The sequence below is a fragment of the Acomys russatus genome, chromosome 9 (assembly GCF_903995435.1).
Source record: "Acomys russatus chromosome 9, mAcoRus1.1, whole genome shotgun sequence".
Classification (NCBI taxonomy): Eukaryota; Metazoa; Chordata; class Mammalia; order Rodentia; family Muridae; genus Acomys; species Acomys russatus.
This window is the reverse complement of record NC_067145.1, coordinates 41,278,872-41,295,302: the sequence shown is the minus strand read 5'-3', so window position 1 is coordinate 41,295,302 and position 16,431 is coordinate 41,278,872. Positions and strand designations below refer to the sequence as shown.

The window sequence follows — 16,431 nt, the reverse complement described above, 5'->3', positions numbered from 1 at the left end:
GAGTCAGGGTTTCTTTGTGTGGCCTTGGCTTTCTGGACTCACTTTGTAGACCAGCCTGGTCTCGAACTCAGTGATCTGCCTGCCTCTGCCTTCCTTAGTGCTGGGTTTACAGGTCTGTGCCACCGTGCTCAGCTAGTCTGGAACATTTTAACTATAATCAGGAAGCTCAGTTATTTGGCCTTGTGGTGTTGGGCTGGGGAGATGGCTCAGTGCATTGTAAGTGCTTGTCAGGTGCTGTACATGTAATCCTACCATTCGGGAGGCAGAGGCAGGAGGATCTCTGTGAGTTCAACGCCTGTTTGGGAGTATAGAAGAGTTCCAGACCAGCCAGGCTGTTGTCAAGTGCTGAGAACAGAAGGGTAATTCAATAAAATGGGGCAAGAAGCACATAGATTGAGCTACACAGCTCTACAAGGGGTAAAGAAAACAGAAGGCAGGCAAGGCAGCTGATGAAGAGCCTGGCAGTCCTACCCATAGGACGAGTGCACAGACCCTGCAAGCCTTCAGTCCAGCTGGGGCTCAAGGGACATACTCTGATGAGAGAGTTAATGAGAGAGTAGAGAAGACTGTCTCCTGCTGTGTAAGACAGAGTTGCATGGAGGCTCAATATCTGGAAATAAAACGCAGAGTCAACCTGCCACGCCACAGGCACAGGACTGTGAGAGAGGTGTGGGAAGTAATGTGGACAGAGGAAGGCTAGATGACCTGCAGAAAAGTTTAGGTGGCAGTAGACTCACACTGGGCAGAAGCTGGGAGCAGACCCTTCACCTCATAACTTTGGATCCTGATACCCTCAGCCTTGGTTAATTGTAGAGGACACAGAAAGAACCACTTTAATACTTTTCTTTTCAATATTGAACCTTGATCCTTTATTAATTTATTTTGTTTTGTGTGTGTGTGTGCTGCATGCATGTGGGGTATACGCGTGTGTTATATATGTCATTCATCTCTGCATATGAATGTGGAGAAAAAAACCTTAGCATTAGGTGTGGTTTGACTAAGAATGGCTCTCATAGGCTTATATATTTGAATGCTTAATTATTAGGGCCTGACATTATTTGAGAAGGATTAGAAGGACTAGGAGGCGTGGCCTTATTGCAGGAAGTGCATCACTGGGGTGGGCTTAGAGGTTTCAAAAGCTCAGGCCAGGCCCAGTCTCTCCCATCCTTTGCTAGGATGATCAGGGTGCTAATAACCTCTCTGGTACTGCTCTAGCAGCTGCCCGCCTGCTACCATGTTCCCAGCCATGCTGAGAATGGATTAAGCCTCTGATACTGTAAGCAAGCCTCCAATTAAAAGCTTCCTTTTCTAAGAGTTGCCTTAGTCACGACATGTCTTTATACAATCGAACAGTAAGTAACTAAGGCATCGGGTATCTTCCTTTATTGGTCTCCGCCTTGTTTTTGGATACAGGATTTCTCACTGAATCAGAAGCTCAAAATGTGCCCCTTGAAATATATACACCATAGAGGAATTTTAATTCAGCAACATGGCTGCTCTGATCACATCTAAAAACTTTCTAGTTCAGTGTACACACCTTTAATCCCTCTGGCTGGAATCCCTTAGTACACACTTTTAATCCCAAACAATAGCATCTAACTGAAGGGCAGACAAAGTGAAAATCAGAGAAAGATTTGATAGAATGCGCCAGAGATATGACATGTCCAATTCTCAGGAGAAAAGGTATTTAAGAGCAGTACCAGGAGAAAGAGTCAGCTTGTTTATGAGCTCGGTGCAGTGAGCTGGGAGTCAGTGCAGTAAGTCAGTGCAGTGAGCTGGGAGTCAGGGCAGTGAGCTGGGAGTCAGGGCAGTGAGCTGGGAGTCAGGGCAGTGAGTCAGTGCAGTGGGCTGGGAGTCAGGGCAGTGAGCTGGGAGTCAGGGCAGTGAGCTGGGAGTCAGGGCAGTGAGCTGGGAGTCAGGGCAGTGAGCTAGGAGTCAAGGCAGTGATCTGGGAGTCAGGGCAGTGATCTGGGAGTCAGGGCAGTGAGTCAGTGCAGTGAGCTGGGAGTCAGTGCAGTGAGCTGGGAGTCAGTGTAGTGAGCTGGAAGTCAGGGCAGTGAGTCAGTGCAGTGAGCTGGGAGTCAGGGCAGTGAGCTGGAAGTCAGGGCAGTGAGTCAGTGCAGTGAGCTGGGAGTCAGGGCAGTGATCTGGGAGTCTGGGCAGTGAGCTAGGAGTCAGGGCAGTGAGTCAGTGCAGTGAGTTGGGAGTCAGTGCAGTGAGCTGGGAGTCAGGGCAGTGAGCTGGGAGTCAGTGCAGTGAGCTGGGAGTCAGGGCAGTGAGCTGGGAGTCAGGGTAGTGAGCTGGGAGTCAGTGCAGTGAGGTGGGAGTGAGGGCAGTGAGTCAGTGCAGTGAGCTGGGAGTCAGGGCAGTGAGTCAGTGCAGTGAGTCAGTGCAGTGATCTGGGAGTCAGTGCAGTGATCTGGGAGTCAGTGCAGTGAGCTGGGAGTCAGGGCAGTGAGTGAGTGCAGTGAGCTGGGAGTCAGTGCAGTGGAGCTGTGTTCATTCCTGAGTTCATGCACCTCAGTGCAGGTCAGCAGAGGCCGCTGAAGCCAGAGAATGAGAAGGGGCCAGAAGATTAGGACAAATTGCCAGAGTCAGTCTAAGGCCAAGCAGAGCAATTCACTGAGAAAATGAGAGAAGCCAGATTGAATCAGTCAGCTTGGAGAGGAATATGAGAAAGAACAGCTCAGTTGAACCAGCCAGCCAGAATTCAGAAAGAGCTAGAAAGCTTATTCAACAGTAAGCCTCTGAGATGACAATTATATCTGACAAATAAAAGTTACATTTAAAATATACACATTCACACAGTAAATTAATAAACAAATGTAAAACACACACACACACACACACATGACTTGAAAGCAGAAGTGAGACTATTTGAGCAGAAGAAGATGTCCAGTGAGAAGGGGCATCAATATCAGGCAAGTATAGTAATATATACATATATAAAATGTCATAATGAAACTCAATACTTAGTGTGCCAACAAAAATTAATAAAAGAAATTAATGTATAAGTGAAAAATTATGACATGTCAAAATAATGAAGCCACATGATGACAGAGATGTAGGGAAAGCACCACATATAAAGAGATAGAAACAGAAAAATAAAAAATGGCCTGGAAATTAATATAAGCTTTCAGATCTCGGAAGGATCCTCCTTCAGGTTTCAGAAGTCCCTACTCTAGCCTTCAAATTTCAGATTTGTGAAGCATACGTTTTGAACCACTTGATTTGTAGTATTTTGTGGTATCAGTTCTGGCAGATGAATACAGTTCACCTTAGAATGTAGAAAAAACTTTTTTGAAAGAAAAAAGAAGGAGGATCTGAGTTCAAGGTCAGCCTGGTCTACAAAGTAAGACCCTGTCTCAAACAGCAAAAATAGAACAACACGCCCACAGTGTGGGTGTGATGGGAGAGGAAGGCCAGCCTGGTCTACCAAGTAAGAGACTATCTCAAACAGACGTCCACAGTGTGGGTGTGATGGGAGAGGGACTATGTGGCTTCCAGGGCTTGAACACAGATCAAAGAAATTTAAAACACTTTCACATAAAGGGATAATGCAACCACTGAGAAAAATGTGAGACCTGCTGGGTGTTGTGGTGCACACCTTTAATTCCAGCACTCGGGAGGCAGAGGCAGGTGGATCTCTCTGAGTTCAAGGCCAGGCTGGTCTACAAAGTGAGTCCAGGACAGCTAAGGCTACACAGAGAAACCTTGTCTTGAAAAACCAAAAACAACAACAATAAAGTGAGACCCAAGGCACATACTGGATAACTTACCATGGGCTGTACCGAGTAAAAGCTCAGGTGCCAGGTAATCTGGAGTTCCTAGAATTCGTCCATCATCCACTGGGGCTGCCCCTCTTCTCACACTCTTTGGAGTTCTGTATGACGTTCCCAATTTGACCTGATTTGGAGTCTGCTAATTCAAGAAGAGTTCAAGAGACAATAAATGTTATGGCTTTTAAACAACAAAAGCATTGAGGCAACAAGAAAAAGTCCCGTGCTCAGGGATTTAAAGGCAGGCACATGCTAGTTATAATTATAAAAAGGTCCTGCTAGGCAATAAAATGCAACAGCTCACATAACATCACTGACCTCCGACCCACAATCTGCTGCCTTAGCGTGTCAAGGGTTAGAATTACAGGCTTATAAGAAGGTAGTCTTCCTAAGCAAATACCTGGACAGCCTAGATCAGTACAAATAAGAATGGCTACGGCTGACAAAATGATGGAAACTATTAAGACAACATGTGAGATAAACTAAGTATCTGTCGCCTCTTGTACTAAATGGCCTTAAAATGTTTTTAAGGTAATTATTGCTTAACACCAACCTTACGAAACCAGTACCACAGGGACTTTTATCCTCACAGGCAGCAGAAAACAGGCTCTGAGGTGAAGGGACATCTAAGCCCTTAAAGGAAAACCCAGATCTTATAAACTAAATCTGGAGCTTCATCTTTTTATAATGCCCCCTTTAAAGGAATAAAAGAAATAGAGTCATAGATGGAACTAGAGATAGTCATACTGAGCGAGTTAACCCAGACGCAGAAAGACTCGCATGGTATATACTCACTTATAATTGGACACTAGGTCAGAAGGGATGTCGCATGAAAGTTTTCACTTCCTAGGAGATTGGGATAGATGTGAGGACTTCGTATTGGGACTCTAGCTGAGAGTATGGAGAATGGGGAAATAGAAGGATCCAGAGGGTCCTAGAAACCTCAAGAACATCATGACGGGCAGATCTGGACCCAGGGGGGTCTGCTCAGGCTCCTGCCCCAACCAAGGACAATACATGCAGTAAACATTGAACCTCTACTCAGATCTAGGCAATGGACAGGACATTCTCCACGGTTGTGTGGAGAGCAGGGACTGACTCTGACATGAACTCCAGTGCCCCATATTTGACCACCTCCCCTTGGTGGGGAGAAGGGATAAGCAGGCTACCAGGATGAGACTTGGTGGCCTGTGACTGTGTGGTGGGAGAGAAGGTCCCCTTCCGTCACAGACCTAGGGGAGGGGAATAGGGTGAAAGTGGGAGGGAGGAACGGAAGGATACAAGTGAGGGGAAAACAATTGAGATGTAATCTGAATAAATTAATTAAATATAAAAAACCAGAAAGTTTGGTTTATACAAGTCTAGAAAATAAAGACAAATAATATTTGAAATATATAAGTTGTTGGAGAATAGCAAGACAGATTTAAACTTATTTCAAAGTATGTTAAGATCAGTGAAAATATGTATTTTCTTAGAAAAGCATAGTTATATAATGAGAAAAATAAGCATTATCAGCTTTACTTTATGAGAAAAATTTCAACTATCTATAAGAAAACAAAACTATAATTAATACCATACAACCTAGCTGAGAGGCAAGAATGTGCTTTAATAGGTTATTCTAACATTGAAAGAATAAAGTGCTAATAAACCGTAATATACCTGTGACATAGAGGACCTTCCTTTCTGAGTAGGGGTCACAGCCATGGGATACGAGCCATTGTAGTCACAGGAAATGTCCATAGCATCTAAAGAAGTTATGCTCATCTTGGATGGTTCTGAGTTACTGGATGCATTAATATGACTGTTAAAGCTTCGAAAAGCTACAACATTTGTTTTAGAGGTTAATGTTTTGAAAGCCTTTGAAGGAGGAGCTAACATTTGGCTGCTGTCTTGGATAGAAGAAGTGTGCCAGTCATTTTCTTGGCACTTTGGTAATACAAGTACATCTTCATTATTTGATTCTTCAAAAGAGTATTCTTTGATGCTTTTATCTGGTTCTAAGGCCTGAATTTCCAGCGAACTTTCCATCATAGAAACTCCAGGAAAAGATGAGTCTGAATCCACACAGACAGTTTTAGAAGCTCCGTCTTCATCAGAATACACAGAGTTAGGATTTAGACAGTCTCTTTTACTAGTCATCTCACAGTCTTCATCTAGTTCAGCCATAAGGTTTTTTGCTATCACTGGAATATGCAGTTCTTCTGGGGTATGTTTATCAGTTAAGTAGGTGACAACGTTCTCCTTATTAGCATAGTCATTTTGCTGACTTCCACCAACTGACAGCTTAAGATTCTGGACTTCGGCTGTCATGCCGGTGTTTTGATTTGTATAGCAACATATACTTTCCTTACTGTGCCCACACTCTACACAGTTTTTTTTACTTTGTATAATTTCCTGACAAGGACTGGAATCAACCAATTGGAAATTTCTTTTAAAATTTCTTTTACCAAGTTGCTCCTCAGACGTACCGCTAGAATTTACAACCCACCGCCTGGACTGCTGGGAACCACCAGATTGTCTCATGTCAACGGCCATGACCTCATTATTCACACCCAGTTCTCTTGCTTCCCAAGGGACTTCCCCAGAGAAGCATCTTCTAGGGAGGTTCACGCGGCTGCTTCCGGGGGCAGGAACGGCACTGCTGTCATGGATGGGAGAAAGTGCTAACTCAAGATCTCTTTTTGTCTCGATGGCATTTGTAGATTTTGCATATAGCATTTCAACTGCACTCCAGCCTGATGACTTGGTACTTTCCTAAGAGGAGGAAAATGCTATTTTCAGTTATAAACCTTAGATTTTTAAAAACTTCTAGCGATGACTGCCTACATGTGAGGTGTAATCAATGAACTAGTATGCTGCCTTTTCTTGTTTTAGATGAAACAGAAGAACTAAAAACAATTACAGTGTAAGCTTACTATACTACATTGCTTATAATTACATTGTTTCAAGTGAAACATTGGTTAAAATTTCAATAAATTATGTCCTAATACTTACTTTGATAGCATGGTATTTGATATTAGAGAAGATTAGCAGAATATATTGAGATAAAATTTGGGGTAGGTGTATATATTGTACATAACTTTACAATGGAGGTATGGTAATTCTCTTTAAAACAGCAAAATGCAAGAGATTAAAATCTAGTAGCTGAAAAATTATAGACCAAAAATAATTATTGTAAACATGTGTTACTATATAGACAATTAAATAAAACCAGAAATACTTAGGAATTAAAATCCACTGTTGGGGCTGTGGATGTAACTCAGTGGCGAGTACTTGGCAACAAACAAAAATTGACACTGCCTCGAAAACAACATGCTTTTCTTATTTTGAGACAGTCTTATGTATTTCAGGCTTGGCTTCAACTAAACATGTAGCAAGGATAACCCAGAACTTCTGAAAAGCCTGTCTGAGTGCTGCAATTGCAGGTGTGTGCCACCAGGCCCCATACACAGGCCGCTAGAGACTGATCCAGAGTGCTGAGCTGCTAGGTGAGCACTGTACCAACTCTGGACTAGCAAAATGCTTTTCTTGAAGACTGAATTGAAAAATCTGAAGATGCTTGTGTCAGAACTTTATGTATATTAAAACTGGTGCATGGCAACTAGGATTTAAAAAAAAACAGCATTTTAAAAAAAGTACTTATTTTTATTCTATGTACATTGGTGTTTTGTCTGCATTTATGTCTGTGTGTTGTAGCCTCTGGAACAGAAGTTACAGACAGTTGTGAGCTGCCATGTGAGTGCTGGGAATTGAGCACAGGTAGAAGAGCAGCCAGTGCTCTTAACCACCGAGCCGTCTCTCCAGCCCCTATAGGATCTTTATAAGAATACTTTTGTAGCATGAATTAAGCAATGTCTAATACTGCCGTTTTCCCCTGGCATCACTGGAGACTAAATCTAGGATCATGTGAATCAAGTGCTATACCACAAAGACACAACCTCAGATTTAACAGGGTCTACTTTTAACGTACAAACATCAAACTTTAGCAACTATCATTAACTTACTTAGTAGTGAGGTACACTTAGTTCTAAGCAAAAAGAAAAATTTCAAATTGTAATTCTCTGGTTTTCTGGTATAGAAGCTGATGAACCTGGGGGGTCGGTACAGTGTTACCGGAGGTCTACTGTATCAAGTGCGCTGTATTCTCACCACTGCATTCTTGAGTGGTGAGCTAAGTGGGAGGGAGAAGGAGGAGAAGCTATCTACAGATAGGAAGAGTGCACATTATGTTCTCTAGGATAGGAAAGAGATGGAGTAAGAGCTGCAGGAATAAAAATCTGTGTACGTACAGCGTATATTATCTATAGCAATATCTAAAAAGAAAAAAAACCCAGATGTCTTGTTTTATCCAACACAAATATCTAATAGTAATAAGAAAGGTCAGATTTCTGAAAATAAGAAGCAAATAGAACCTAAATTACTTTATCAAATGACTTATTTTGATTTTATCAACCTTCTATGGAGAACTTACTATAAATTTACATTTAAATTTCTGTCACCTTTTATACTTATCAGCATTAATAACTTTATAGAGAAAGCAAAAACAACATATAATTAAGTAAAATAATATTTGTTTTGTAGGGTTTCAATGCAGGATTTCTTTGTGTAGCCATGGCTGTCCTGGAACTCATTCTGTAGACCAGGCTGGCCTTAAACTCAGAGATCTGCCTGCCTCTGTCTCCTGAATGCTGGGTTTAAAAGTATAAACCACCACTGCCTGGCTTAAGTAAAATAATTTAAAGGACATCCATTCATTTAGCTAACAATTGCCCTGAAATAGAGACTTTTAAGGACACATCCCTATTAAATTTATGTTCTAAAAGTTATTTCTGAAGAGTTTCCATTCCTTTAAATGTGAAATTGGTAGTAACAGTTCAGAAGAAGATACTCTAAGTTTTTAAATTATTAGGTAAGCAAACAGCAAACCTTCAATTATCCACCATCTTTATCACAGTAGGAAATTCAAGTTTGTCTGGAAGCCAAACATTTTCTGTTGGTTTCCCACAACACTTAATCATTTATCTTACGCTAAGCAAGTCCAGCATCACAAGTGAATGAGAAATGAAATAAAGATTTTACAAGAATGTGATAGGATATCCAGAAAAATGAAGAATTTCTTTAATAATAGTTCAACTATGCCCATGTAACCATGCCACTTCCATACAGGTTTTATAAGGAATGGTATGGTGTTGTGAATTAGCTTCGGCGGCTCCTAACCTGGCAGTCTTTTTCCCATTTGGGGCTGCTGTGGCACTCTGACTCCACACTGGATACGAAGGTCTGAGACTGACTATTAGTACTGGATGTGCCCAGCCTTTTCCTACACTGGAGGAGATTAGAAGTCAGACATTTAGCAGGTATTTCTGGATTGGATGCAAGTGTTTCAAGACCTGAAGGGAAAAGAAAATACTGGTTTATTTTCACAGCTACTAGTTCTTTATGGAACCTGACTCTTTTTTTAATTGATAATATTCATATTACATCTCAATTGTTATCCCATCCCTTGTATCCTCCCATTCCTCCCTCCCTCCCATTTTCCCCTTACTCCCCTCCCCTATGACTATGACAGAGGGGGATTACCTCACCCTGTATATGCTCATAGGGTATCAAGTCTCTTCTTGGTAGCCTGCTATCCTTCCTCTGAGTGCCACCGGGCCTCCCCATCAAGGGGACGTGGTCAAATATGGGGCACCAGAGTTCTTGTGAGGGTCAGTCCCCACTCTCTACTCAACTGTGGAGAATGTCCTGTCCATTGGCTAGATCTGGGTAGGGGTTTGATGCTTACTGCATGTACTGTCCTTGGTTGAAGCCAGTTTGAGCAGAACCCCTGGGCCCACAACCGCCCATCATAATGTTCTTCTTGTAGGTTTCTAGGACCCTCTGGATCCTTCGATTTCCCATTCTCCCATGCTTCTCTCACCTACAATCCCAATAGGATGTCCTCCCCTCTGTCCCACTTTCCTGGTAAGTGAAGACTTTCATGGGACATGCCCCTTGGGCTAGTGTCCATTGAGTATGTACCATTTGACATTCTCTGCTTCTGGGTTAACTCACTCATTATGATCATTTCTAGTTCAACCCATTTGTCCACAAATTTCGGGAATTCCTTGTTTTTTAATAGCTGAGTAGTATTCCATAGTGTAAATGTACCACAGTTTCTTTATCCATTCTTCTACTGAGGGACACTTAGGCTGTTTCCATGTTCTGGCTATTATGAATAAGGCTGCTATGAACATGTGGAGCCTGATTCTTTCCAGGCAACTGTATTACATATTATATTATATTATATTATATTATATTATATTATATTATATTATATACTACTCTTTGTAAGCTTAACCTAGTCCACAGGATGGTGGTGTGTCTGATATCATTCTTACTATGTTAAGATGTAGAAATTATTTCAAGTGTAAGTAATGCTCTGGAGGTTGTAACAAAACAAAATCCCTGTACATTTGTAAAATAAAAGCCATGATAAGGAAATTAAAATACAATTAGAAGGAAATTGATTTTGAGCTATATATGATTTACTTTCAAGTTATAGATAATGGAGCATTTGTCAGTGAGATATGCATTAGTGAGATATGCTCTAAGGTTAGAATGTTACTAAATTTACCCACCTCAATTTATGTTTAATTAAAGCTGTAGCAGGACTAGAGATGTTGAAATTTATAGTGCTCAGCAGTGTGGATTATAGAAAGCCACAGGCATTTTCTTTTCTTTTTTTTTCTTCAGTGCTCAGGATTGAACTCATGACCACGTATATGTTTAGCAAACATTCTACCAATGAGGTTGGTTGTTTGTTTGTTTTTGTTTTTTTTAAAGACAGGGTTTCTCTCTATAGCCTTGGCAGTCCTGGACTCACTTTGTAGACCTGGCTGTCCTTGAACTCACATCGATCCTCCTGCCTCTGCCTCCTGAGTGCTGGGATTATGAAGGTGTGCTCCACCACGCCTGGCTCTGCCAATGAGCTTTGCACTTATGCCTCTCTATAAGTGATTTTGTTACTATAATCTGATAAGTCACATGATAGAAATCTGACTACCAATGAACCAGTGCAATAAGGCAGCACCTACAGTATACCTGCTCCTTTATCCTACATAGATGGCTAGGAATGGTTGCTCCTTAGCTGTGTGTATGTGTGTGTGCATTTGAGCTTGACGCCAGGGATCATTCTGGAACAGAGTATCTTAGGGGCCATGTAGTTTTTCTTCTTCTTTTAAATATGTATTTTAACTTAAAAAATTATATGTACAGGTGCTTTGCTTGCATGTATGTCTGCATGATGTACATACCTAGTACCCAAGTGAGGCCAGAAAGTGTGTTAGATCCCTGGAACTGGAGTTACATACAGTTGCGAGCTGCCATGTGGGTGCTGGGAACTGAACCCAGGTCCTCTGGAAAAGCAGCCAGTGCCCCTAACTGCTGAGCCATATCTCCAGCTCCCCCGACCCTTTTCTTGAGTTAAGGTCTCTCACTATTCTAGAGCTGGCCAAGCAGTCTAGGCTGGCTGGCTACACAGTCCAAGGGATCACTGCCCTTGTCCTTAGTGCTAAAACTACAAAAGTGCACCATCATGCCTGGATTTGCAGACTGAATAAAGGTCCCCACTTTAGTTTCAATTAGACACAAGACAGTTATGCTTTTACTGATGTGTTTATGACCTCAAGGTTTCTATGCATACGGAAGGATGCACATGGTGGTGGTGAATGCGAACGGCCTGCCCAGATTTGATTAGTTGGAGGAACTGTGTGGGAAGGATCAGGAGCAGCCTAAGGAGGCAGTGTGCCACAGGGACGGGCCTGAGGTTTCAAAACATGTCTCCAGTGTGTTCTTAGCTTCTGTTTGTGGACGAAGATTGAGCCCTCAGCCGTTGCTCAAGCCACTTACTTTTGTGTCCTAGCTCTGCCATTGTGACCTCTAACCTCTGGAATTAGCAGGCCAATGAAATTCATAAGCATTTTATTTTCCAAGACAGGGTTTCTCTGTGCAGCCTTGGCTGTCCCAGATTCACTGTGTAGACCCGGCTGGCCTCGAGCTCACAGCAGTCTGCCTGCCTCTGCCTCTGGAGCACTGGGATTAAAGGTGTGCGCCACCACACCCGGCCTGCCCTTTCTTTTTTAAGGTGCCTTGGTCATGCAGTTTTAGCACAGCAATAGAAAGATAACTAAGACACATGTATCTTTTTCTTTCTCCAAAGGGATGACCATGAATTAAACTCTAGGAAAATCAGAGCTTTCTAACATAGTAACCATCGCTTTTACCACTAGGAAGGGATTTCATTTCAAAGTCTGTCTAATCCAACTTAAATTTTCATACACAAGTCCTCTAGTGGATCAGGCTGGCCTTGAACTCAGGGAGCCAGCTGCTTCTGGGTGCTGTGATTAAAGGTGTGTGCCACCATATCCACCTTTTGTTTTTAAATGCAAATATACATTTGCTTTGAAACCAGTTGTGGTGACACATATCTGTAACTTCAGTACTCAGGAGGCTGAGGCAAGAGCATTGAATTGTTTTTTTTAAAGATTTATTTGTTTATTATGTATACAATGTTCTGCCTGCAAGAGGGCCTGTGTAAGCCATAAGAGGGCACCAGATCTCATTATAGATGCTTGTGAGCTACCATGTGGTTGCTGGGAATTGAACTCAGAACCTCTGGAAGAGCAGACAGTGCTCTTAACCTCTGAGCCATCTCTCCCGCCCGAGCATTGAAATTTAAAGCCAATCGGGCTAATAGTTCAACATTAGCCTAGACAACATATTGAGAACTTTTCTCAAAACACTAACAAAACAAACAAAAGCCCCCAAACAAACCAAAATCCCGCTCCTGAAACAAATAAGAACAGGAAAACCCAACCTTTATTTTGTGTTTTTAAATTTAAACTACCTCAAAATCTTTAAAAATCAAATATGTTTACAAAGATATAATAATACTGCAGTTACTTTACTTTACTTCAGATAAAATTCCCACAGATCCAGGTTTAGTGAAATTCACCCAACCATCATTCTACTATTACAATAATTGATTACGATTATTAGCAAGATGGTTTATTCTGTGGACTTACAAAATCTACTGCAATTTTCAGAAATGTTATGTAATAAAATACACTAGTAGAATAGATTAATAGAATAGTACCATAGACTACCTGAATATTTGTATTTTATGTTACTAAACACTGCTATTAGAAATTTAAAAATTTGACATTTTTGTTCTTTAAATCACACACGTGGTGGAATAAAACATGCCTTTATACTTACATGATTTTAGACACTTGCTAGAATAAGAAGTAGGCTCTTTCTGATCTACAGACACAGGACATGTTAATCCTCGAGAAAGTTGTGCTTCAGATTTAGGGACTGAAAACCTGTTTGCAGACTCTTGATCTTTTTCTCCAACTGGTGTGAACTATTAAAAAGCAAAATTATTTTGGGCCAGTGAGATGGTGACAGATAAAGGCACCAGCCCCTGGTCCTCCCATGGGAGGAGAGAGCTGACTTCTACACGTTATCCTCTGCGTCCACTTGTGTACCGTGGTGCACATACCCACACCTACATGTGATAAACATTTTCTAAGAAGAAAAAAATATTAAAAGGAAAAATTAAAAACAAATAGTAAGAGATTTCTCTTCAGATGAATGTAGAAAATAGATGGTGTACCATCTGAACACAACACCTGCCAAAAGCAATGCCACCCCGTGCTTGGTACCTACATCCATTCGATTTTTATCTTAAAGCAGGCTTAAATTTTTAAGTGGTCATCATGAAAAGTATTGTATGAATTTTCCTTATCAAGTACTTACAAATCCCAAAGAACTGATGAGAGATAGGACTTGTCCTGGGGTTCTTGAGTAATCTTGCTTAGGTTTAGCCATTGATGGTGTTGTGAGAATATCCATCATGTTGATGTCTACATATGCAAGGAAATATATGATTCTATTTAAAGCCATTGCTTATCATTGTGTATATCAATAATCACATGTTCTGAACTTTGCCTGTCTTTCCACGTTAGGAACTTTATCTACAATCTGGCTGGTGTAGGATACATATATGCAGAGAACTTTCGGAGTGGTAGAGGCAACATTTATAATTAACTACTTGAAATCATTGAAAGTTTGAGAAGTAGACATATAGGTCAGTGGTAGAATGTCTTGCCCAGCATAACATGTATAAGGCCCAGGATTAAAGTCTCAGGACTGGGGCGGAGGGCGGGGGGGGGGGGGGCGATTTTTAGAACAGTCTTGTAGAATTGGTAGAATACAGCAAAATGACCTAGAATGCTATCAGCTTGCTAGGAAACACTTGTCACTAATTATCAGTTATCTCAGTAAAAGCAATTGCCATTGCTGTTGGCTATTCACCAAAGGAGACTGTAAGCCCTTACTGCTGAGCAAACCATACTCTCTCATTGTAGCATGCAGAGGAACTACTATGGAACTGAGCTGGGAGTTTCCTCCCTGCTGGCTAGCCCTCACAGTACCAGAGGGTGTTAGGGGGATGCTGGGGGAGGGTTACCGTTAACAGCTTCATCCAGCCACTACTGCTGCTACACTAGCCAGACATGCCCATGAGCAAGTATGTTATGGGGGTACTTACCGTTCTCTGAGTGGATTTAAGTCCAGCTGAGGGAGAGAATCCGTGTCCGATACTCTAAACTCAGTGATGAGTTCATGGCTGGGGATATCATGGGTCCTGGGGAGGGGGAAATCCCTACTGCTCTTATTTTGACAAATGGACCTGATGTACCCATAAAATCACCTCCAGAACAATTATGTTTATACCTATAGATCATCGCTGCGGTCAGTTCTGGCTAGAGAAGTTTATTTCTGTAGTGGGCTCAGGAATTACAGAAGCTAATACCTGACCAAAGTGGTAAGAAGGAGCCACTTCTATCCCATATCCCATCACAGAATGGGTAGAAAGCGTGCTATAGCTGGAGAGTGGCATGACTTCAGTGTGGAATTCTGACTTACAGGAATGACTGTAGTATTCTACAAGCCAACTGTGATCACCTAAACAAGACCTACATGAGATTAGGCCCACCAACATGGAATGAGGAGGGGTTAATAAGGTCTTCCTTTCCTAAGGACCTATAGGCAATTAATGCTTTTTGGGGGAGACAAAGACATTTCCTTCAGTGATGTAGCCACTGAGAAAGTCCCACACTCCAGTAAACAACTCTCCTATAACTAACTGGAAATTAAAAAAAAACCAACAAGACACGAAGCATTAGAGAGACTAATTGGGAAGAGGAAGGGGGGTGACGGGAGAGGGTGTGTGTGACTGTGACTATAGTACATTATAAACATGTATGAAAACTCACTGTTACCTGTTAGACTTAAAAATTATAAGCTCTGAAATTAGGCAAGATAAATTTCATTATGGGCCTTTGACATCAACTAATATGTTAAACTTAGGTCGAGAGAAATTGATCTACTTTTTTAACGTGTTTCAATATATTTGAATGGTCAGTCACCAGGGAGTAGAACTGTTTGAACGGATAAGAAAGATTAGGAAGTATGCCCTTGCAGTACATGTGGCCTTGTTCGATAAAGTGTGTCACTTCAGGGTGGGCTTTGAGTTTCCTGCCAGCTGTCTGTCTGTCTGTTTTCCTTCCTCCTCCAACCCTCTCTGCCTGTGGATCAGGATGTAAAACGCTCTGCTATGATGACAATAGACTAACCCTCTGAAACTGTAAGCAAGCCCCCCAGTTAAATCTTGCTTTTGTAAGAGCTGCCTTGGCTGTGGTGTCTCTCACAACAATAGAACAGTGACTAACACAATACTTTATTCTTTTATTTAGATGAAAAGGTAAGAGAAGTCTGTTCTCTTTTGATATGTGTTTTTAAATAGGATATTCAACCTGCAATCCAAGCCCTCAGAGGGCTGAAGCAGTAAGACTGCTGTGAGTTCAAGGCCAAAGGAAGGTCCTGTCTTAAAACAAAACATTGTACTGAGTCTGAACATACCAGTTTCATTTGTCTCACACGGATGAAGCAGAAAAAGGCAACACTAATCTTACATATTTTACCAATAATATCCTCCCTATACAATTTTCTAGTAACTAATTAGGAGTTGGGTTTGCTTCACAACTTAAAAATGTTTAAGTTATAAGAAAGCTAATATGGTGAACATATTATATATTATAAAACACCCTTAGTTGAACCTCACACAGACTGTACAATCAGATATTACTTCTGAGGCAAGATGTGTGAAAAATCACATGAAGTAGGATTAAGAAGACTATAAATAGTTTCATATCAGCTTAGGTAAGAAATTTACCTAATTTAGTAATAATTGTAGACTTGTGTTTATTTTCAAACAAGTATAATTTAGAGTTCACAATTTTTAGATCCAATCTTGCATTGTTCTTCATTTATTTAAATAAACTTTTGGAAAAAGCTGGGTGTGGTAGGTAGCACATGCCTGTATAACTGTGCTCAGGGGCAGAGGCAGGGGCATGAGGATTGTCACAAATTCACGGCCAGTCTGGTCTACATAGTGAATTCTAGGTTACTCAGGGCTATAGAACAAGACTATGTCTCAAAAATTCAAAAACAAGGGACAGTGAGACGGCTGGTGGGTAAAGGCATTTACTCCTCACTCCTGGTGACCTGAGTTTGATCCCTGGGATCTCTGTAAAAGTGGAAGGAC

The 16,431-nt window shown here is 41.4% G+C and overlaps 1 protein-coding gene across 1 annotated transcript in view; it reads right to left on the bottom strand.

Moving 5' to 3' along the window:
* Mastl (microtubule associated serine/threonine kinase like) overlaps positions 1 to 16,431 on the bottom strand; it is a 34,780-nt gene that overhangs the window by 6,103 nt on the left and 12,246 nt on the right. Inside the window, exons 5-9 of the mRNA XM_051151216.1 lie at positions 13,581 to 13,687; positions 13,038 to 13,185; positions 8,997 to 9,169; positions 5,439 to 6,533; positions 3,780 to 3,921 (exon numbers count right to left, since the gene is read on the bottom strand). Coding sequence (XP_051007173.1) covers positions 3,780 to 3,921; positions 5,439 to 6,533; positions 8,997 to 9,169; positions 13,038 to 13,185; positions 13,581 to 13,687 — 1,665 coding nt within the window. The remainder of the gene's footprint in view (positions 1 to 3,779; positions 3,922 to 5,438; positions 6,534 to 8,996; positions 9,170 to 13,037; positions 13,186 to 13,580; positions 13,688 to 16,431) is intronic.